We start from the raw sequence: 23,296 nt of genomic DNA on the forward strand, positions 1-23,296 counted from the left end.
CGTTAGTTTCAGCTTCACAACAAAATGAATCAGTTATATATATACATATATTCCCATATCTCTTCCCGCTTGCGTCTCCCTCCCTCCCACCCTCCCTATCCCACCCCTCCAGGCGGTCACAAAGCACCGAGCTGATCTCCCTGTGCTATGCGGCTGCTTCCCACTAGCTATCTACCTTACGTTTGGTAGTGTATATATGTCCATGCCTCTTTATCGCTTTGTCACCGTTTACACTTCCCCCTCCCCATAGCCTCAAGTCCATTCTCTAGTAAGTCTGTGTCTTTATTCCTGTTTCACCCCTAGGTTTTTCATGACATTTTTTTTTTTAAATTCCATATATATGTGTTAGCATACGGTATTTGTCTCTCTCTTTCTGACTTACTTCACTCTGTATGACAGACTCTAGGTCTATCCACCTCATTACAAATAGCTCAATTTCGTCTCTTTTTATGGCTGAGTAATATTCCATTGTATATATGTGCCACATCTTCTTTATCCATTCATCCGATGATGGACACTTAGGTTGTTTCCATCTCTGGGCTATTGTAAATAGAGTTGCAATGAACATTTTGGTACATGACTCTTTTTGAATTATGGTTTTCTCAGGGTATATGCCCAGTAGTGGGATTGCTGGGTCATATGGTAGTTCTATTTGTAGCTTTTTAAGGAACCTCCATACTGTTCTCCACAGTGGCTGTATCAATTTACATTCCCACCAACAGTGTAAGAGGGTTCCCTTTTCTCCACACCCTCTCCAGCATTTATTGTTTCTAGATTTTTTGATGATAGCCATTCTGACTGGTGTGAGATGATATCTCATTGTAGTTTTGATTTGCATTTCTCTCATGATTAGTGATGTTGAGCATTCTTTCATGTGTTTGTTGGCAGTCTGTATATCTTCTTTGGAGAAATGTCTATTTAGGTCTTCTGCCCATTTTTGGATTGGGTTGTTTGTTTTTTTGTTATTAAGCTGCATGAGCTGCTTATAAATTTTGGAGATCAATCCTTTGTCAGTTGCTTCATTTGCAAATATTTTCTCCCATTCTGAGGGTTGTCTTTTGGTCTTCTTTATGGTTTCCTTTGCTGCGCAAAAGCTTTGAAGTTTCATTAGGTCTCATTTGTTTATTTTTGTTTTTATTTCCATTTCTCTAGGAGGTGGGTCAAAAAGGATCTTGCTGTGATTTATGTCATAGAGTGTCCTGCCTATGTTTTCCTCTAAGAGTTTGATAGTATCTGGGCTTACATTTAGGTCTTTAATCCATTTTGAGTTTATTTTTGTATATGGTGTTAGGGAGTGTTCTAATTTCGTTCTTTTACATGTAGCTATCTTTTTATTTATTTGTTTTGTCTTTTTGATGATGACTATTCTAAAAGGCATGAAATGATATGTCATTGTGGTGTTCATTTGCATTTCTCTAATGACTAGTGATGTTGAGCCTAGTTTTGTGTACCTGTTGGCCTTTCATTTATCCTGTTGAGAAAAATGTCTATTCGGGCCTTTTCTCCATTTTAAAATTGAATTATTTGGAGGTTTTTTTTTTTTGCTATTGAGTTGTGTGAGTTCTTTATATATTTTGGATATTAACCCCTACTCAGATATGGCTTGGAAATTTTTTTCCCATTCCATAGGTTTTCACTTTGTTTGCTTCTTTTGCTTGCAGGAGCTTTTTAGTTTAATGTAGTCCCACTTGTTTTTGATTTGGTTGCTTGTGCTTTAGGGATCATATCCAGAAAATCATTGCCAAGACCTATGTCAAGGAGCTTTTTTTTCCTATGTTTTCTTCTAGGAGTTTCATGGTTTCAGGTTCTACATTTAAGTCTTTAATCCACTGCAAGTTAATTTTTGTGAGTAGTGGAAGTTTGGGGTCTAGTTTCATTCTTTCACATGTGAATATCCTACTGCTTTGTTCTTCTTTCTCAGAATTGCTTTGGCTATTTAGGGTCTTTTGTGGTTCCATATAAATTTCAGGATTTTTTTTCTACTTCTGTAAAAAATTTCATTGGAATCTTGATAGGGATTGCATTGAATCTATAAATGGCTTTTGGTAGTATTGACATTTTAACAATATTAATTCTTCTAATCATGAACATGGGATACCTTTCCATTCATTTGTGTGTTCTTCAATTTCTTTCACCAGTGTCTTATAATTTTCAGAGTAGAGATCTTTCACCTCCTTGGCTAAGTTTATCCCTAAATATTTTATTGTTTTGGATGCTGTTGTAAAAGAGATCTTTTTTTTTTCAGATAATTTATTGTTACTGTATACAAACACTACTGATTTTTCTATGTTAAATTTGTATCCTGCAACTTCACTGAATTTGGCAGTTAGCTCCAATAGTCTTTTGGTGGAGTCTTTTGGATTTTCCATGTATAAAAACATGTCACCTACAAATAGAGATAATTTTACTTCTTCCTTTCCAGTTAGGATGCCTTTTGTTTATCTTTCTTGCCTGACTGCTCTGGCCAGGACTTCCAGTACTATGTTGAATAGGAGTGGTGAGAGGGAGCACCCTTGTCTTCTTCCTAATCTTAGAGGAAAAGCTTTCAATCTTTCACCATTGAGTATGATGTGAGCCATGGGCTTATCATATATGGCCTTTATTGTGTTGAGGTACATTCCTTCTATAGCTAATGTGTTGAGTTTTTATCAAATGGATGTAGAATTTTGTCAAAACTTTTTCTGCATCTATTAAGATGATCATATGATTTTTTTTCTTTCATTCTGTTAATCTGATATATCACATTAATTTGTGTATGTTGAACCATCCTTGCATGCCAGCTCTAAATCCCACTTGATCACAGAAAATGATTCTTTTTTTTTAACATCTTTATTGGAGTATAATTGCTTTACAATGGTGTGTTAGTTTCTGCTTTACAACAAAATGAATCAGCTATATATATACATATGTTCCCATATCTCTTCCCTCTTGCATCTCCCTCCCTCCCACATACCCTATCCCACCCCTCCAGGCGGTCGCAAAGCACCAAGCTGATCTCCCTGTGCTATGCGGCTGCTTCCCACTAGCTATCTACAGTACATTTGGTAGTGTATATAGGTCCATGCCTCTCTCTCGCTTTCTCATAGCTTACCCTTCCCCCTCCCCATATCCTCTACTCTATTCTCTAGTAGGTCTGTGTCTTTATTGCTGTTTTACCCCTAGGTTCTTCATGACATTTTTCCCTAAATTCCATATATATGTGTTACCATATGGTATTTGTCTCTTTCTGACTTACTTCACTCTGTATGACAGACTCTAGGTCTATCCACCTCACTACAAATAACTCAATTTTGTTTCTTTTTATGGCAGAGTAATATTCCATGGTATATATGTGCCACATCTTCTTTATCCATTCATCTGATGATGGACACTTAGGTTGTTTCCATCTCTGGGCTATTGTAAATAGAGCTGCAATGAACATTTTCGTACATGACTCTTTTTGAATTATGATTTTCTCAGGGTATATGTCCAGCAGTGGGATTGCTGGGTCATATGGTAGTTCTATTTGTAGTTCTTTAAGGAACCTCCATACTGTTCTCCACAGTGGCTGTATCAATTTACATTCCCACCAACAGTGCAAGAGGGCTCCCTTTTCTCCACACCCTCTCCAGCATTTATTGTTTGTAGATTTTTTTTTTTTTTTTTTTTGCGGTACACGGGCCTCTCACTGCTGTGGCCTCTCCCGTTGCGGAGCACAGGCTCCGGACACGCAGGCTCCGGATGCGCAGGCTCAGCAGCCATGGCTCACGGGCCCAGCCGCTCCACGGCATGTGGGATCTTCCCGGACTGGGGCATGAACCCGTGTCCCCTGCATCGACAGGCGGACTGTCAACCACTGCGCCACCGGGGAAGCCCTGTTCGTAGATTTTTTGATGATGGCCATTCTGACTGGTGTGAGATGATATCTCATTGTAGTTTTGATTTGCATTTCCCTAATGATTAATGATGTTGAGCATTCTTTCATGTGTCTGTTGGCAGTCTGTATATCTTCTCTGGAGAAATGTCTATTTAGCTCTTCTGCCCATTTTTGGATTGGGTTGTTTGCTTTTTTGTTATTGAGCTGCGTGAGCTGCTTGTAAATTTTGGAAATTAATCCTTTGTCAGTTGCTTCATTTGCAAATATCTTCTCCCATTCTGAGGGCTGTCTTTTCATCTTGTTTATGGTTTCCTTTGCTGTGCAAAAGCTTTGAAGTTTCATTAGGTCCCATTTGTTTATTTTTGTTTTTTTTCCATTTTCTAGGAGGTGGGTCAAAAAGGATCTTGCTGTGATTTATGTCATAGAGTGTCCTGCCTATGTTTTCCTCTAAGAGTTTGATAGTTTCTGGCCTTACATTTAGGTCTTTAGTCCATTTTGAGCTTATTTTTGTGTATGGTGTTAGGGAGTGATCTAATCTCATACTTTTACATGTACCTGTCCAGTTTCCCCAGCACCACTTATTGAAGAGGCTGTCCTTTCTGCACTGTACATTCCTGCCTCCTTTATCAAAGAGAAGGTGACCATATGTGCGTGGGTGTATCTCTGGGCTTTCTATCCTGTTCCATTGGTCTATATTTCTGTTTTTGTGCCAGTACCATAGTGTCTTGTTTACTGTAGCTTTGTAGTATAGTTGAAGTCAGGGAGCCTGATTCCTCCAGCTCCGTTTTTCGTTCTCAAGATTGCTTTGGCTCTTCGGGGTCTTTTGTGTTTCCATAGAAATTGTGAAATTTTTTGTTCTAGTTGTGTGAAAAATGCCAGTGGTAGTTTGATAGGGATTGCATTGAATCTGTAGATTGCTTTGGGTAGTAGAGTCATTTTCACAGTGTTGATTCTTCCAATCCAAGAACATGGTATATCTCTCCATCTATGTGTATCATCTTTAATTTCTTTCATCAGTGTCTTATAATTTTCTGCATACAGGTCTTTTGTCTCCTTAGGTAGGTTTATTCCTAGATATTTTATTCTTTTTGTTGCAGTGGTAAATGGGAGTGTGTTTTTTAATTTCACTTTCATATTTTTCATCCTTAGTATATAGGAATGCAAGAGTTTTCTGTGCATTAATTTTGTATCCTGCTACTTTACCAAATTCATTGATTAGCTCTAGTAGTTTTCTGGTAGCATCTTTGGGATTCTCTATGGATAGTATCATGTCATCTGCAAACCGTGACAGCTTTACTTCTTCTTTTCCGATTTGGATTCCTTTTATTTCCTTTTCTTCTCTGATTGCTGTGGCTAAAACTTGCAAAAGTATGTTGAATAAGAGTGGTGAGAGTGGGCAACCTTGTCTTGTTCCTGATCTTAGTGGAAATGCTTTCGGTTTTTCACCATTGAGGACGATGTTGGCTGTGGGTTTGTCATATATGGCCTTTATTATGTTGAGGAAAGTTCCGTCTCTGCCTCCTTTGTGCAGGGTTTTTATCATAAATGGGTGTTGAATTTTGTCGAAAGCTTTCTCTGCATCTACTGAGATGATCATATGGTTTTCCTCCTTCAATTTGTTAATATGGTGTACACGTTGATTGATTTGCGTATATTGAAGAATCCTTGCATTCCTGGAATAAACCCCACTTGATCATGTTGTATGATCCTTTTAACGTGCTTTTGGATTCTGTTTGCTAGTATTTTGTTGAGTATTTTTGCATCTATGTTCATCAGTGATATTGGTCTGTAGTTTTCTTTCTTTGTGACATCCTTGTCTGGTTTTGGTATCAGGGTGATGGTGGCCTCGTAGAATGAGTTTGGGCCTGTTCCTCCCTCTGCTCTATTTTGGAAGGGTTTGAGAAGGATAGGTGTTAACTCTTCTCTACATGTTTGATAGAATTCGCCTGTGATGCCATCTGGTCCTAGGCTTTTGTTTTTTGGAAGATTTTTAATCACAGTTTCAATTTCAGTGCTTGTGATCGGTCTGTTCATATTTTCTATTTCTTCCTGATTCAGTCTTGGCAGGTGGTGCCTTTCTAAGAATTTGTCCATTTCTTCCAGGTTATCCATTTTATTGGCATAGAGTTGCTTGTAGTAATCTCTCATGATGTTTTGTATTTCTGCAGTGTCAGTTGTTACTTCTTTTTCATTTCTAATTCTATTGATTTGAGTCTTCTCCCTTTTTTTCTTGATGAGTCTGGCTAATGGTTTATCAATTTTGTTTATCTTCTCAAAGAACCAGCTTTTAGTTTTATTGATCTTTGCTATTATTTCCTTCCTTTCTTTTTCATTTAATTCTGATCTGATGTTTATGATTTCTTTCCTTCTGCTAACTTTGGGGTTTTTTTTGTTCTTCTTTCTCTAATTGCTTTAGGTGCAAGGCTAGGTTGTTTACCCTGTTTCTTAAGGTAGGATTGTATTGCTATAAACTTCCCTCTTAGAACTGCTTTTGCTGCATGCCATAGATTTTGGGTCGTCGTTTTTCCATTGTCTTTTGTTTCTAGGTATTTTTTTATTTCCTCTTTGATTTCTTCAGTGATCACTTCGTTATTAAGTAGTGTATTGTTTAGCCTCCATGTGTTTGTATTTTTTACAGATCTTTTCCTGTAATTGATATCTAGTCTCATAGCATTGTGGTCAGAAAAGATACTTGATACAATTTCAATTTTCTTAAATTTACCAAGGCTTGATTTGTGACCCAAGATATGATGTATCCTGGAGAATGTTCCATGAGCACTTGAGAAAAATGTGTATTCTGTTTTTTTGGATGGAATGTCTTATAAATATTAATTAAGTCCATCTTGTTTAATGTCTGATTTAAAGCTTGTGTTTCCTTATTTATTTTCATTTTGGATGATCTGTCCATTGGTAAAAGTGGGGTGTTAAAGTCCCCTACTATGAATATGTTACTGTCGATTTCCCCTTTTATGGCTGTTAGTATTTGCCTTATGTATTGAGGTGCTCCTAGGTTGGGTGCATAAATATTTACAATTGTTATATCTTCTTCTTGGATCGATCCCTTGATCATTATGTAGTGTCCTTCTTTGTCTGTTCTAATAGTCTTTATTTTAAAGTCTATTTTGTCTGATATGAGAATTGCTACTCCAGCTTTCTTTTGGTTTCCATTTGCATGAAATATGTTTTTCCATCCCCTTACTTTCAGTCTGTATGTGTCTCTAGGTCTGAAGTGGGTCTCTTGTAGACAGCAAATATATGGGTCTTGTTTTTGTATCCATTCAGCCAATCTGTGTCTTTTGGTGGGAGCATTTAGTCCATTTACATTTAAGGTAATGATTGATATGTATGTTCCTATTCCCATTTTCTTAATTGTTTTGGGTTTCTTATTGCAGGTCTTTTCCTTCTCTTGTGTTTCTTGCCTAGAGAAGTTCCTTTAGCATTTGTTGTAAAGCTGGTTTGGTGGTGCTGAACTCTCTCGGCTTTTGCTTGTCTGTAAAGGTTTTAATTTCTCCATCAAATCTGAATGAGATCCTTGCTGGGTAGAGTAATCGTGGTTGCAGGTTTTTCTCCTTCATAACTTTAAATATGTCCTGTCAGTCCCTTCTGGCTTGCAGAGTTTCTGCTGAAAGATCAGCTGTTACCCTTATGGGGATTCCCTTGTGTGTTATTTGTTGTTTTTCCCTTGCTGCTTTTAATATGTTTTCTTTGTATTTAATTTTTGACAGTTTGATTAATATGTGTCTTGGCGTATTTCTCCTTGGATTTATCCTGTATGGGACTCTCTGTGCTTCCTGGACTTGATTAACTATTTCCTTTCCCATATTAGGGAAGTTTTCAACTATAATCTCTTCAAATATTTTCTCAGTCCCTTTCATTTTCTCTTCTTCTTCTGGAACCCCTATAATTCGAATGTTGGTGCGCTTAATGTTGTCCCAGAGGTCTCTGAGACTGTCCTCAGTTCTTTTCATTCTTTTTTCTTTATTCTGCTCTGCAGTAGTTATTTCCACTATTTTATCTTCCAGGTCACTTATCCGTTCTTCTGCCTCAGTTATTCTGCTATTGATCTCATCTAGAGTATTTTTCATTTCATGTATTGTGTTGTTCATCGTTTGTTTCATCTTTTGTTCTTCTAGGTCCTTGTTAAATGTTTCTTGCATTTTCTCTATTCTGTTTCCAAGATTTTGGATCATCTTTGCTATCATTATTCTGAATTCTTTTTCAGGTACACTGCCTATTTCCTCTTCGTTAGGTCTGGTGGGTTTTTATCTTGCTCCTTCATCTGCTGTGTGTTTTTCTGTCTTTTCATATTGCTTATCTTACTGTGTTTGGGGTCTCCTTTTTGCAGGCTGAAGGTTCGTAGTTCCTGTTGTTTTTTGTGTCTGTCCCCAGTGGCTAAGGTTGGTTCAGTGGGTTGTGTAGGCTTCCTGGTGGAGGGGAGTAGTGCCTGTGTTCTGGTAGATGAGGCTGGATCTTGTGTTTTTGGTGGGCAGGTCCACGTCTGGTGGTGTGTTTTGGGGTGTCTGTGGACTTTTATTATGATTTTGGGCAGCCTCTCTGCTAATGGGTGGTGTTGTGTTCCTGTCTTGCTAGTTGTTTGGCATTGGGTGTCCAGCACTGTAGCTTGCTGGTCGTTGAGTGAAGCTGGGTACTGGTGTTGAGATGGAGATCTCTGGGAGATTTCTGCTGTTTGATATTATGTGGAGCTGGGAGGTCTCTTGTGGACCAGTGTCCTGAAGTTGGCTCTCCCACCTCAGAGGCACAGCACTAGCTCCTGGCTGCAGCACCAAAAGCCTTTCATCCACACGGCTTTTGGGAGGTCTGAGGTCTTCTGCCAGCGTTCAGTAGGTGTTCTGTAGGAGTTGTTCCATGTGTAGATGTATTTCTGGTGTATCTGTGGGGAGGAAGGTGATCTCTGCATCGTACTCTTCCGCCATCTTCCCGGAAGTCTAGTAAATGATTCTTTTAATCTGCTGCTGGATTTAGTTTTCTAGTATTAAGAATTTCTGCATCTATATTCATCAGGCATGTTGGTCTGTAGTTTTCTAATAGAGTCCTTTCTGGCTTTGGTATCAGGGTAATGCTGGCCTCACAAAATAAGACTGGGAGTGTTCCCTTCACTTTGATATTTTTGGAAGTTGAGAAGGATTGGTGTTAATTCTTTAAAATTCACCAGTGAAGCCATCTGGTCCTTGGCTTTTCTTCACTGGGAGATTTTTGATTACCAATTCAGTCTCCTTACTAGTAATTAGTTGATTCAGACTTTCTATTTCTTCTTGTTTCAGTCTTGGTAGTTTGTATGTTTCTGAGAATTTTTCCATTTTCTCTAGGTTGTCCAGTTTGTTGGTGTATATTTGTTCATAGTAGCCTTTTATGATCCTTTGTATTTCTGTGGTAGCAGTTGTAATGTTTCCTTTTTCATTTATAATTTTGTTAATTTGGGTCCTCTCTTTTTTCCTTGGTTAGTCTAGCTAAAATTTTGTCAATTCTGTTTATCTTTTCAAAGAACCAACTCTTAGTTTGGTTAATCTTTCCTATTTTCCTTTCTTCTGCTAACTTAGGGCTCAGTTTGACCACCATTTTCTAGTTCCTTAAGGCATAGAGTTAGTTAGGGTTTTTTATCTTTCTTGCTTCTTAATGTAGGCATTTATTGCTATGAAGTTCCCTCTTAGAACTGCTTTTGCTGAATCCCATAAGTTTTGGTATGTTGTATCTCCATTTTTGTTTCTCAAGATACTTTATTTCCTTGTTAATTTCTTCTTTAATCCATTGGTTCAGGAGATTGTTTAATTTCCATTATGCATGAACTTTCCAGTTTTTCTCTTATTGATTTCTAGTTTCACACCATTGTGGTCAGAGAACGTACTCAGTATGATTTCAGTCTTCTTAAATTTGCTAAGATTTATTTTATGGCCTAACATATGGTCTTTCCTAGAAAATGTTCCATGTGCACTTGAGAAGAATGTGTATTTTGCTGTTGTCAGATAGAATGTTCTCTATATGTCTGTTAGGTCCATTTGATCTACAGTGTTGCTCAAATCTGCTGTTTCCTTATTGATTCTCTGGATGATCTGTTCATTGCTGTGAGTGGAGTATTAAAGTCCCCACTGTTATTGTATTGCTGTTTATGTCTCCTTTTAGCTGGGTTAGATTTTGATTTATGTATTTGGGTGCACCAATGTTGGGCACATAAATATTTACAATTGTATCTTTTTGATGTAGTGACTCCTTTATCATTACCTTCTTTGTATATTTTTACCATTTTTAGTTTACAGTCTTTTTTTTTTAACATCTTTAGTGGAGTATAGTTGCTTTACAGTGGCGTGTGTTAGTTTCTGCTTTATAACAAAGTCAATCAGTTATACATATACATATGGCCCCATATCTCTTCCCTCTTTCATCTCCCTCCCTCCCACCCTCCCTATCCCACCCCTCTAGGCAGTCACAAATCACTGAGCTGATCTCCCTGTGCTACCTGGCTGCTTCCCACTAGCTATCTGTTTTACGTTTGGTAGTGTATATATGTCCATGCCACTCTCTCTTTGTCCCAGCTTACCCTTCCCCCTCCCCGTATCCTCAAGTCCATTCTCTATTTTGTCTGATGTAAGTATTGCTACCTCTGCTTTTTTTTTTTTGCCATTTGCTTGAAATATAGTTTTCCATCCCTTCACTCTCAGTCTATGTGTGTCTTTATGTCTAAAGTGAGTTTCTTGTAGGCAGCATATCATTGGATGTTGTTTTTTAATTTATTCAGCCATTCTATGTCTTTTGATTGGAAAATGTAATCCACTTATGTTTAAATTATTAATTTAAAAAAAGGGCTTACGATTGCCATTTTTTTACTTACTGTCTGGCTGTTCTGTAGATCCATTGTTCCTTGTTTCTTACCGTGCTGTTTCTTATTTTGATGTTTTGTGGTATCAGTATGCTTTGACTTCTTTATCATGTTCCTTTTGTAATTACTACAGGTTTTTCCCTTTTGGTTACCGTGAAGCTTACATAAAAATATCTTAAAATTGTAACACTCCAGTTTAAGCTAATAACAACTTAACTTCAGTACAATCCCTGAGCTTTACACTTTTACTTCTCCTCCCCCTCACATTTTAGGTTATTGATATTACAATTTGCTTTTGTTATTGTATAACTAATAACAGATTATTGTAGGTATGGTTATTTTTACATTTGTTTTTTAACTTGTAAACTAGATTTGTAAGTGAATTGAGCACCAGCATTACCATACAGAATCTAACTTTGACTATATTACCAGTGAGTTTTACACTGCCTTCTTACTTTTTATGATGTTAATTAGTGTCCTTTCCACCTAACAGACTCCCTTTAGCATTTCTTGTAAGGTAGGTCTAATGGTGATGAATTCCTTCAGTTTTTGTTTGGGAAAGTCTTTATCCCTCCATGTCTGAAGGACAGCTTCACCAGGTATAGCATCCTTGGTTGACAGTTTCTTTCTTTCAAAATTTTGAATATGTCATGCCATTAGCTTCTGGCCTGAAAAGTTTCTGTTGAGAAATCTGCCAGTAGTCTTATGGGTGCACCCTTACATTAACTTATCTCTTTTCTCTTGCTGGTTTTAAAATTCTTTTGTCTTTGACTCTTGACAATTTATATTTATGTCTCAGTAGAGCCCTTTTTGAGTTCAACCTATTTGGGATCCTTTGGGCCTCTTGATGTCTATTTCTCTTCCCAGGTTTGGGAAGTTTTCAGCCATTACTGTCTTTCTTTAATATATTTTCTGTCCTTTTTCTCTTCTCTTTTTGGAATTCCTTTAATACTAATATTGTTTCTTTTCATTGTGTCCTGTTAAGTCCTATGGGCTGAGGCTGGCTTCACTTTTTTTCATTCTTTTTTCTTTTTGCTTCTCTGACTGGATAATTTCAAATATCCTATCTTCCAGGTCACTGATTCTTTCTTCTTCCTGGTTGAGTCTTCTTTTGAAGATCTCTATTGATTTCTTCATTTCAGTTATTATATTTTTCAGCTCTAGGATTTCTGTTTGGTTTTTAAAAATGGTTTCTGTTTCTTTGTTGAACTTCTCATTTTGCTCATTCATTGCTTTCTTAATTTTGTTTAGTTGTCATGTGTTCTTGTAGTTCACTAAACTTATTTAAGAGGATTTTTCTGAATTCTTTGACAGTTCATAGATCTCCATTTCTTTAGGGTTATTAGTGCTTTTTTAGTTTCCTTTAGTGTTGTCATATTTACCTGATTTTTCATGGTCCTTGATTCCTTACGCTGGTATTTGTGCATTTGAGTAAATGGTCTCCTCTTCCAGATTTTGCAGATTTGCTTTGGATTCATCAGCCAGCTCAGTTTGGGTTTCTGGTGTCTGCTATTAGCATCCTTGGGCAGGTGAGACCTGCCATGAGAGTCTATTTTGGGGCAAGGCAACTGTTTAAGCTCTGAGATTGTGGATGGGGGTGTGTGCCACTGGCTGAGAACAGCTGGATAGGACTGAGGGCTTCATTCCATGCCCAACTGAGGCTATAGTTTAGGCTCTTTTGTCTGGATTTTCTGGTCAGGCTGACTAGATGGTCGGGACTAGGAACTATACTCAGCAGTAAATGGGGCTATGAATTAACTTCCCTACCCTGGTAGGGCAACAGGATGGGACCCAGGGCCTGCATGGCTCATTGTTTGTTTGGGGACCCAAGTCAGGCAAGAGTGTTTACTGGATATCCTGGTCAGGTGAGACTACCAGTTTTGCTCTGCAGACAGGGGAAGCCATGGGCTATACTTTTGGTTCAAATGCCACTGTTAGGCCTGTTGGATGGGCTACACAGCTTTCTGTGTGCTCTGGTAAGGTTCCCTGGTCAGATAAGCTGAAGGCTGTATTCAGCAATGAGTCGGGCTATGACTTAGTTTCCCTACGTAAGCTAATTTAGGCACAGTGGGAGAAGCAGCTCCTAGGCCACTCTGTTTGTGGTCTTCAATCAATCTGATCCAGGCCCCAAGTTCCATGGCCAAACTGGACCACTTGCTTTGCTCTAAAAGCAATCAGCTCTGCCTGCCCACCTCTCAGCTCCAGTGTGGCTGGATAATGCAGCTTCCAGGTGTTCTTACCAGCCCTTCCTGTCAGATGGAGCTATGACTCAGCCCTCCTGCCTGGGTAGGACTGGGAGAGCCCACTTCAGGTAACTCCCAAATTTTCCCAAACAGGCTTTCTGGTTGGAAGGGACAGGGATCTAGGATCCACAGTGGGTGGGGTTATGACTCAGTTCTTCTGCCTGGGTGTGAGTAGACCAGGCTCCAGGGCTGTCAAAACTCCTCCTCTGAGGATCTGAATCTGGCAGTCCTTTCCCTGGTTAGATGCACCACCAACTAGATTCTGCATATGAGCACAGCCACTGGTTGGGACTAGTACTTGGCTCTGCAGGTAGGAACTCAGTCTGCCAAGATCTGAGTGCTGACTGTTGGAAGCCCCCCCACCTTCTCCATCATGAATTCCCAGTGGTTGAGCCCCACAGATTCCCCTGTGATACTGGGGGGTGAAATACAGAGTAAGGGCTCCCATGAAGTGACCCACAATGCTAGGTGGGGAGCTGGATGTCACCCCTGGCTCTCTTTTCCCACTGAAGGAACTGGAGTCTCTGAGGAGATCTCTCAGTGTGATGTTGTGCCAGCCTAGGGGAGAAGCAGTGTGATCAGCATAGCCATTCCTCTTACCCTCCCAATGCAGTCTGTCTTGGTCTCTGTGGTACAAGAGGGTACTTCAGCCTCACTTCCATGTTTTAGGATTTTCTCAGTGGTGTCTTGTCCGTGAATGGTTGTTAGATGTTCTTCCTGTGAGGGGAAGAGAAGTCAGGAACAACCGATGTTGGCATCTTGGTGACATCACTTCCTGTACTTCTTGAAGAGAGGAAAATACTGAAATGCATTCATTAAAAGCAGGCTTACAGTTACCTAATGTACTTGGCTACCAATTTGGTATTATACTGTACATCCCTCCCAGGGAAAATTTCTTTGATTCTACCTTTCCCACTAAGAACCCAAGGCTCAAAATTAGGAGAACTGGCCTTAGGCCTGATATTTGAAGGGTTTCCCATCTATAAAATGAAGGGTTGAGAAATACCTCTCCCCCAATAAAGGTTAAGAAATAATGTCCATACCTTTTGACCAAGCAATTTTTCTTTCAGACATCTGTCCAATGAGCTGAAACAAGAGGTGATAAAGGCTGTATATGTAAAGATGTCTCATAGCATTCTTTTTTCACAACTGTAAAGCAATCTAAATGTTTGCCAATAGGCAACTATTATTGCATTAACTAAGTAGAAAATTTGGCAACCATTATAAATGCCAGTGGGAGTTTATGTCAACAGAGAAAATGTCTAAGTTAAAATGTTAAAGGAACAAGATGTAAATTTGTTCATACAGATATGATTGCAGTTATATGAAATGAGAAACCACAAAATTGTGCCTAGAATGAAGACTAGAAAAAATACATAACATAATAAAATATCCCATTAGATAGTAGACTAATTTTACTACAATACTTTGTTGGATGACAGTGTTGACTTCCAAAAGACACTACTCAAAATTATAATAGTGATTTCTTGTCATTTTGTTCTTGTAAACATGACCAAAGTTGGGGGTTTTCAGACCATAATTGCACATGTAAATATTGTAAATACTGCCAACCATTTGAGCTATTTTGGTTATCTTGGGTTTAACACGTTGACCTTAGAACTTATGGTATAGGATCTATACTAAAAATGACTTTGTTAAAAGGATTCCACAGAACAATTTCATGGATTCCCTAATTTCCATTCATTAGTTAGTTTTGGTTTGTTTCCATTTACAGATTTTTGTGGAAGAAGAAAACTTGAAATTTAAAATTAAGAAAAATATGTCTCTTTACAGGTGTTCCATTGCCCAAAGAAGATGACATTTCTGCCCCCTTGACCTCCAGCTCACCAGTAAAGGAATCCCATGAGTATGAAGAGCCCTCAAGTGAAGAGGAAGATAAAATAAAAGAAGAGCCCTTGACCATCTCTGAACTGGCATACAACCCAAGTGCCAGCCTGCTCCCTACCCCCATTGATGATGATGAGATTGACATGCTCTTTGACTGTCCATCTAGGCTGGAGTTGGAAAAAGAAGACACAGATTCGTTTGAGGAACTAGAAGCAGATGAAAACGCCTTTTTAATGGCCGAAGAAGAAGAGCTGAAGGAGGCTCACCAAGCTTTGTCATGGAGCTATGACATTCTGAGTGGCCATATTCGGGTGAACCCACTGGTCAAGAGTTTTTCCCGGCTCCTTGTGGTGGGCCTGGGCCTGCTGCTCTTTGTATTCCCCCTGCTCCTCCTCCTTTTGGAGTCAGGTATTGATCTCTCCTTCTTATGTGAAATCCGCCAGACGCCCGAGTTTGAGCAGTTTCACTATGAATACTACTGTCCTCTCAAGGAGTGGGTGGCTGGCAAAGTCAACCTCGTTCTTTACATGCTGGGTTGCTCATAAAGCTCATATCTCATATGACTAAGGGCTATATTCAATACTAGTGATTTCTTTTTTTTTTTCAGCAAAGGCCTTGTTCTGAATGGTCACAGGACCATCAACAGGTGTTCTTTACTCATAACTGATTATTCAGACCTTTAAGTTTTAGCTTTCCATAATTTACTGCAAGTAAATAAGTTTAAATCAAATACAGTTATTTTAGTTACAGGTCAGGAAGACGGCCTCTAAATAACCAAAAATATGTTTATTTTTTATTATAGTACAGACATACTCTTTATCTATTATAATAAATTGAGCTAAATTAGATTTCCTCCTTTTTTAATAGTTAACACCATTATAAGCTATAAGGTTCAGAATCAGAGTTTTAGTAAAAACCCAAGAGAAACTTTTTTGAATATAATCCTTAGCGAAAACAATGTTCTCTAACCAATGCCTATACAACTAAATTTATGCTGGGCTTTTGTTTTTGTTTTTTTAAAAATATTTTTATGTGTTCAAAATATTTTGGTAAATTTTTAGCAAAAAAAAAAAAAAAAGAAGCCTCCTGGAGTTATTTAAGTGTACAGATTGTAAGACTAATGCACAAAGGGTATGTCAGGAATTTTTTAATGTTTTGGCACTGGTTTGTTTTTTAAACTATTTTTGGCTGAACATAATTTGTTGTTACCTGCATATGAGATAGAAAATAGGTAGAAAAACACTGTAGAAAGTAAGCTTCTGAAACGGATGATGGAACTGGAGGAAGTAGAAATTGAGAGCATCAAGTGGACACAGGGTCCATTTTTCAAAGTATTTGGACAAGATGATTTGTTACTTTCATTTGCATCCTGTCCATATATTTTGGCTCTGGAAATAGAATGTTTTTAAAATAAAGTGAAACTTTAAAGGAAAAAAGTTTAAAGGAGATGCTAGTTAATTGCATATTATTGTACATTAACCCAAGAGTGGAAGCAGATGGGAATTGGACAACTGGTAAGTTGCAAAACAAGAGTTCTGGTGAGGCTGGTAGGCAAGTGATGGTAGACAAATGATCTATTTTATGAAAGTGATGGTGATGCAAGGTATTGGATGATGTAAAGAACAGTATACTCACTGTCCAAGTTGACATGAATATGTTTAAGTGGATCTAAATAAAAGTGGAGAAACTTGAAGGCACGTTTTTTGGTCCCTCATGCCATTCATTGAGATTCTGTGGAAGAAACTTTAAAAGGTGTCTGTGTGTGTGTGTGTGTGTGTGTGTGTGTGAAAGAGAGAGAAAAAGAGTGAGAAAGAGTGTGAAGAGAATGGATTTTGGCTTTTTGATAAATGCCTATGATCTTTCTTTGTGGCGGTCATTATACTCTTTTCCTTTCCTGGTTTCCTTAAGATTTTAACTCATTCATAATTGGGGCTCTCATTAAGAAAGTGGAAGGGACTCAACTCATTAGATAATATACCATTTCAGCTTGGATGAAGTAGTGAAATGACTCCCTAACTAGACAGTAGGTGGGACAAATGCTCTAGTACCTTCCTTCATACCATTAAATCCATGACAGAAAGGTTCTGAGGCTTTCCATGCACAGTACTTACCAATACTGTGAAAGAAAAGAGTATGGAGCTTAGGGCATAGAGCATAGGGATTTCTCCATAGATTGTAAATGAAGGCATGGAATATTTTCAAAGGGATTGGGCTGCCTATAATCTCTCCCTTAACTCCAAGTCTATCATTAACATAATCTCCAAATTGGCCATTCCAGTACTACTCATTCATGGAGATCTAAGTGCTTTATTAGACATTTAATTTTGTAAATAAGTTTTAAAAGTCAGCTCATGAAGCCTTCAGTTGAGCAAACTATAGTATAATTTGCTATTAAGTTTATAGCATGTTCTTTCTCATGCATTGAGTGATTGATTTTGCTTTTTAATAAAGAATATTTGATACCTGGAATTCGATACCAAGGTAGAAGTATATTTTCTATAGGTTATTTGGAAAGTTTGCAAATGGCCTCCTTTGAAGCTGAAGACTTTTTCCCCCCTTGTTTATGACTTAAAGTCATACTTTCTTACATAAGGGTACTCCAGTGTAGTCTGCACAAAATTAGTTCCCTCTTCTAATCATGTTTCAAATCATTTTCTTTGAAGTTCTAACCATAACAAATCATCTAGCCCTTGCCATTTTACACTAATATTAAATAATATTTTTTAAACTAGGGAATTAATATATTAGCCATCATAAAACACTGAAAAATACTGACACAATAAGTATCACATAGTCCAGCCAAGCAGATTTATAGTAAGGAATATTAAATATATAATTCTAACATTTCTAGCTAACATCTCTTTCTCTTAGGCAAAAACTTCAGTATTGAATAGAAATGTTTTTAAGTGAAAGAGTTGAGAGGATAGGGTCTGCAGAATTTAAACAATAGCTACCAAAAGTAAAACTTGGATCCCGAAATGCCATTTGGTAGGGATAGAATCAGAGTCTTTTGAAATATCTGCTTAAGTTTTCTTAGAAGACAGTCGCCAGTTGCCTGAATCAAATGAGGAAAAGACTGCTTCCAAAGATGGAGAATATATAATACAGTAAGATACAGAATTCAAAGCAAGTGTGTGAGTATATGTATATTCCATATTATTGGTATATGTGTTTATATATGAATCTGTATATATGTGTGTATTTGTATACACACAACTGATATGCCCTTCATACATAGTTGTTTTTCTCCAGTTGAGGAATTTGTGACATGTTATTCCTTTTCCCTCTCAGACATCATAGTGGATAAAACCCACAGTCTCAAAGGTTTCAGTTTTCCATGAAAACTACCATTTGTGTACATTTGTGGTTTTATACACACACACATATGGCAAATACATATACACACACAATCTTGTCTTTAGTGCTAATGCAAGTTGGATCATGAAAAAAACGTAGGTGAAGTATCGTGTATTTCTGTCCGTGCTTGGAACATATTGTAAAATGTTATGTATCTGGAATATATTTTGTGGTTTGTCTACTATTTATAAAGACAACTCTGGGAAGAAGTCAAAATGAATTGATTTCATTGAAATACTAGAGAGTTGGGGGCCATGTTACCTGTGATTGGAGCCTTTGTATAGTGAAATTTGCATTTCTGTGTCAACATCCAGATTGTTTTATATGTTAATATGGTGGCAGGAATCCCTAATAAAAAATACTCTGGGGAAAAATGTTTCTGCAATCATTTAGTTTTATTCAAAGTGAAGTTGTATAAATAGTCCATTGGAAACTACAGAAAGGTGCCATCTGCTACCATGAAATGAGGTCACCCTTGAATGGTGATAGTATGGGAAAAAAAAAAAAAATCACAGGTAATGGATGCGATTAACCCTTCCTTTGCAGAAGTCACCCAGGCTCAAAGGAAAACTATTGAGTGCACTAGAAATGCACCCAAATATAAAAGACAGCTGTAGTTTAATTAGGGGCATCAAGATAGAAAGAAATAGAAAAGCACAGGAAAAAAAACCAGAAAAGGGGTGTTCTGTATGGCAGGCAGGAGGAAGGATTTCAGAGTGCAGCAGTTAGTATGTTCTCACTTCCTGTGCCAAAGAGAGCTACCTCAGACTCAGCTCTGCAACTTTGCCATTCAACTTCTATCTGTTCACGGGCCCTGGAAGAATCTTGCTATTCTACTCCTGTCATCCCCTCCATGCATGGCCTAAAAGGACCTCCACTTTGCTTTGGCCCAAAGCTAACAACTCCACACCTGACAGTTAAATCAGAAGGTGTTAGTTACTCTGAATGGAATAAAAGGGACTCTCTTTACTACAGGAACACCATAGGTGTCCAGCTGAACTGTACCCTAGCTGTGGTGGCCTAGTCAAGTTTTTTTCTTTTCTTTTCAGTTTTATCAAGATATAATTGACATATACCAGTATATTATTTTTAGATATACAACATAATGATTTGATATACGTATATATTGCAAAATGATTACCATAATAAGTTTAGTCAATGTCCATCACCTCACATAATTAAATTTTTTTTTTCTTGTGATGAGAACTTTTAAGATTGCTGACTCTTAGTAACTTGCAGACATACGATACAGAATCGTTAACAGAGTCACCAAGCTGTGTATTACATCCCCAGGACTTATGCATCTTAAAATTAGGAATTTGTACCTTTTGATCTCCTTCATCCATTTCACCCATCCGGGGGTTGGGGGGTGGGCGAAGTCTGTCAAGTTCTTCCTCAGCAGTCCTCAGGGGTCTGAGCTCCAGAGCACAGGAAAGAAAAGGAATTCAGTGGTCAGTGTTCAGGTATGAGGTATCAGGAGTCAGTCCCGAGCCAGCACCTGTTTGTGTTAGTGGCTGCACACTGGGAGGCTCACACAAAATGGCCTTTGGCCACTTGTTCACTGAGCAGCCCAGGCTCCTAACCCAGCCTCACCTCGTGGGAGAAACCCTTTTCCTTATTCATACACTCCTTGCTCAGCCGATTAGGGTAAAGCTCTCCTAACTACATTTCAGCTTGGAAGGAAAGGACTGGGGAGAAGCTTCCACCTGGGTGACCTCGGGATGGTTGTGGTTGATGAACTTGAGACTCTTGGGGCCGCCTTTCTCTACTGGGTGGAGATAATGTGCTAAAGGACCCTGCTTACTTGTCCTCCTGCTTCTCTCTCTCTCTCTCTCTCTTTCTCTTGGACCTGCTTTTGGGCTTCCAGTCTCCATGCCGTAAACAGACCCAGCAGGACCTGCCCGTGGTGGGCCCACCCAGGACTCAGCTCTCCACGTTCCAGCCTCGGTCTGTGGCAGGGTGGGTAAGTTTGGTGAGCCCCACCCACTGCCCTCAGCTGTCACCACTTCAGAGAGGATGAAAGAAGCCTCGCTTGGGCCTCAGATCCCAGCTGTGCTCTTCAATTCATCAATAAAGCCGATTTTAATCCTCTTCTGGCCATGTGTCTGTTGTCTATGGGGAAGTGGGGCGTGAGATGGGGAGTGGTGCAGGATTCACACTAAGTACACGCAAGACTGTTTAGATCTGTCACTTCCAGTGTTGCAAGCGAGGAAGGAGTCGGGGAGGCTGCTCCCGGCTGAACCTCAGGCATCAGAGGATGTCTGCCACTGACATCGGCCCTGACAGCCCTTGTAGATGGGTGAGGGAACTTGGGACATAATATTAGAAAAGAACAGAGGATTGCTTGGAACCACACATCCTTCTTCTTTACCTGTAGCTGACGCTGACCCCAAATATCTCTTTGGAAAGAGAACCCAAGCCGCTTTCCTGGTTGCAAAGGAAAACCCTTAGTAGGACACAGGATGTGCTTTGTGTAGATACCAAGTATTGAAACCTGTCTTGCCAATTACTGTAGTTCCTCCAGCTAACATGGCTCACCTTGATCTCCTCATCCACAAGAATTATGATTTTGATAATTCCAAGGGTTCTGAGCTTTCCAAGGAGACTATACACTTCAAGGGAGGGAACGTACTGACAAACGAACATTGGTTTCCACTCTGGCAGTTATATTCTTCGTAATAAGTTAAAAACACAGCATCCTGGTTTAGGGATCAGTCTCCTGTCATTTCCTCGATGTGAATCGGCTCGCTCCCATGCTCAATCAGCCTCAGTGTCCTGATAACCCTTGTGCTGGTTCTGTAAAGCTGCAAACCAGACCCTGAACAGTGGTGGCCACAGAGAGGTACTACTCCCTGGTTCTAAGGGTTTATGTATAATTTATTGTCCAAACCGGGACTCTTTTTGAGAGTGAAAGGGGGTGTTTTTAGTGACTATGTCACAGCAATGGGTGTTAACTAGGACTTTTCTAGACACTGTATCTGTAGGGCTTTGCCTCATCCGCTAGGTGCCCTCTTTCAACAATTCTTCCAGCTCGTTTCCTCTAAAATATTGACAAGGTGAAATAGGAAAGGATTACTGCCCTATAGTCATAGATCTACTACTTGCCATAAAGAATCAGATTAAAAGGCACCAAAAGTAATTGTATCATGGGTTTTGGTGTGAGACGATAAATTACACAAATTATTTTAAATGAACCTTCTGGCATTGAATATTTAATGCTACACACTCAATTTGTTTACCATTTGTAATGTTGAATTTCATGTTTAATGGGAAGCAGGTAGAGAGTTAGAATAATCTCAAGGTTGCTTTTACCTCCATAGTCATGAGCTTGACATTTCTGATCAGCACATACACAGCGATGATGATCAGCTTAACTATGAGCAACAGGGTCACACTAAGTACACTCAAGACTGATTTATGCCCAAACCAACTTGCTAATTTATAATGAGAAGTGTCAGTCAGCTTTGCACTTACTTGATGCTGGATACTCCATGCATGATCTTGCTAGAACATCAGCTGTAACGTGAACCAAACACTATTAACAAGTCCAAGGAATCATAGCTAGAAAGCTGCTTCTCAGGGAAGTCTGCCCCAAAGGACCATGCCTGTCTCAGAAGGGCTAGGGAGGCATTATATACATTTCACTCTAAATCTCCCATTGTTGCAAATTTCTTGTGGCAGAGGCTGGCAGGGGATCTCCAAAACCATTTCTTCTTTATGCTGTGCACAGAATTAGACTACATTTCCCAGCCCTCATGTACGTAGGTATGGTCATATTCCTGAATTCTGGCCATTGGAATTTGAATGGGAAGTGACCTGTAGCACTTCTAAGCCCTGGACTGTGTGTGAGCCTTTATGTGCCACTGGATGTCGATACCTGCCAGCAACTTAGATCCTTGAATGACTGTGATGCAGAGCACCCTACACCTCACCCTAAACCTGACCCACCTTAGACTGTTACTTGAGCAACAAAGTCTTACCTGGCAATTTCCATGTCCGTTATTGTCACCACACCGTCTCCCATCACGCAAGTTGTCCAGGTCTCTTGAGGAAGGAAAGTACAGCTGACAGCAGCTATAGGAACTGCCCAGGACTGGAGTGTCCCAGAAGGTTCCACTGGACAATCCCTGTGCTTGAGAGTGCAAAAAGAAGGGTTAGGGCCTACTTTTGGTGCTAATATATCTTGTCACTCTTGCTTTCAGGGGCTCAGTTGGAATCTCACGTAATTAGAGCCCAAAGTAGCCCACCCTCATAGGCAAAATGACCCCTGATTGAGAACTACTGGATTCAGGAATGGTTTCATGGACACGTGTGTGACCTGTGAACTTGGACAAGGCCCTGCTCTCAAAGGTTTTGTTTAGTGCTCTGCTCTCACATCTTGAAATTCTTAATAATAATATCTTAGAACCTGTGTTATGTAACTGTAGTCCAATGGGACAACAAAATGTGCAGGAGATCAGGCAGGCAACAATGGGCACCACGCATGCTGAACGTTTAGTCTGAGCACGAGGCATACACACACACACACACACTGGGCAGTCTGAGACCCCAGGGGTCCCTGCGGGGACTCTGCGCACCAGTGGAAGCTGGCCCTGGGAGAAAGGAGGTGTTCCCTAGGGACAGCACTGTAACCTGTGGTGGAGGACCTGCTTGCCAGTCAGTCCCTGGAGCCCATCTCTGAAGTATCTGCACAGATATTTTTTTTCTAAAAACTTTACAGTTACTTATTTAATCCTCACAATAATCCTATGAGGTAGGAACTGTTATTTTTTTTTAAGATTTTTAAAAAGAATTTTAAAGTCCTGTTGAATTTGTTACAATATTGCTTCTGTTTTATGTTTCGGTTTTTTGGCCACAGGGCATGTGGGATCTTAGCCCCTGACCAAGGCTCGAACCCACACCCCCTGCATTGGAAGGCGAAGTCTTAACTACTGGACCACCAGGGAAGTCCCAGGAACTATTATTATTATCTCCTTTTTTTAATTAAATTTTTTAAACTGAGGTATAATTGACATACAACATTATATTTGTTTCAGGTGTACAAAATAATAATTTGATATTTGTACATACTGCAAAATGATCACCACAATAATTCTGGTTAACATCTGTCACCATACATAATTTTTTTTCTTGCATCAGTGCAGATATTAACTCTGTGGT

The 23,296-nt window shown here is 39.1% G+C and overlaps 1 protein-coding gene and 1 long non-coding RNA gene across 6 annotated transcripts in view; one reads left to right on the forward strand and one right to left on the reverse strand.

Annotated features, from left to right (window-relative positions):
• The window catches only part of FRMD3 (FERM domain containing 3), a 313,237-nt gene extending 296,532 nt beyond the window's left edge, over positions 1–16,705 (forward strand). For all 4 annotated transcript variants that reach the window (XM_027094154.1, XM_027094155.1, XM_027094156.1 and 1 more), the window contains one exon: positions 14,726–16,705. In XM_027094154.1, coding sequence (XP_026949955.1) covers positions 14,726–15,324 — 599 coding nt within the window. In that variant the 3' untranslated portion in view covers positions 15,325–16,705. The remainder of the gene's footprint in view (positions 1–14,725) is intronic.
• LOC113613449 (uncharacterized) overlaps positions 1–22,923 on the reverse strand; it is a 30,435-nt gene extending 7,512 nt beyond the window's left edge. For both annotated transcript variants that reach the window (XR_003430265.1, XR_003430266.1), the window contains exons 1-4: positions 22,117–22,923; positions 19,462–19,554; positions 13,975–14,017; positions 13,532–13,648 (exon numbers count right to left, since the gene is read on the reverse strand). This is a non-coding gene — a long non-coding RNA (uncharacterized LOC113613449). The remainder of the gene's footprint in view (positions 1–13,531; positions 13,649–13,974; positions 14,018–19,461; positions 19,555–22,116) is intronic.
• Between the last annotated feature and the right edge of the window lie 373 nt (positions 22,924–23,296).

The sequence above is a fragment of the Aethalodelphis obliquidens genome, unplaced genomic scaffold, assembly GCF_003676395.1.
Source record: "Aethalodelphis obliquidens isolate GAN/ISIS:26980383/991018 unplaced genomic scaffold, ASM367639v1 scaffold88, whole genome shotgun sequence".
Taxonomy (NCBI): domain Eukaryota; kingdom Metazoa; phylum Chordata; class Mammalia; order Artiodactyla; family Delphinidae; genus Aethalodelphis; species Aethalodelphis obliquidens.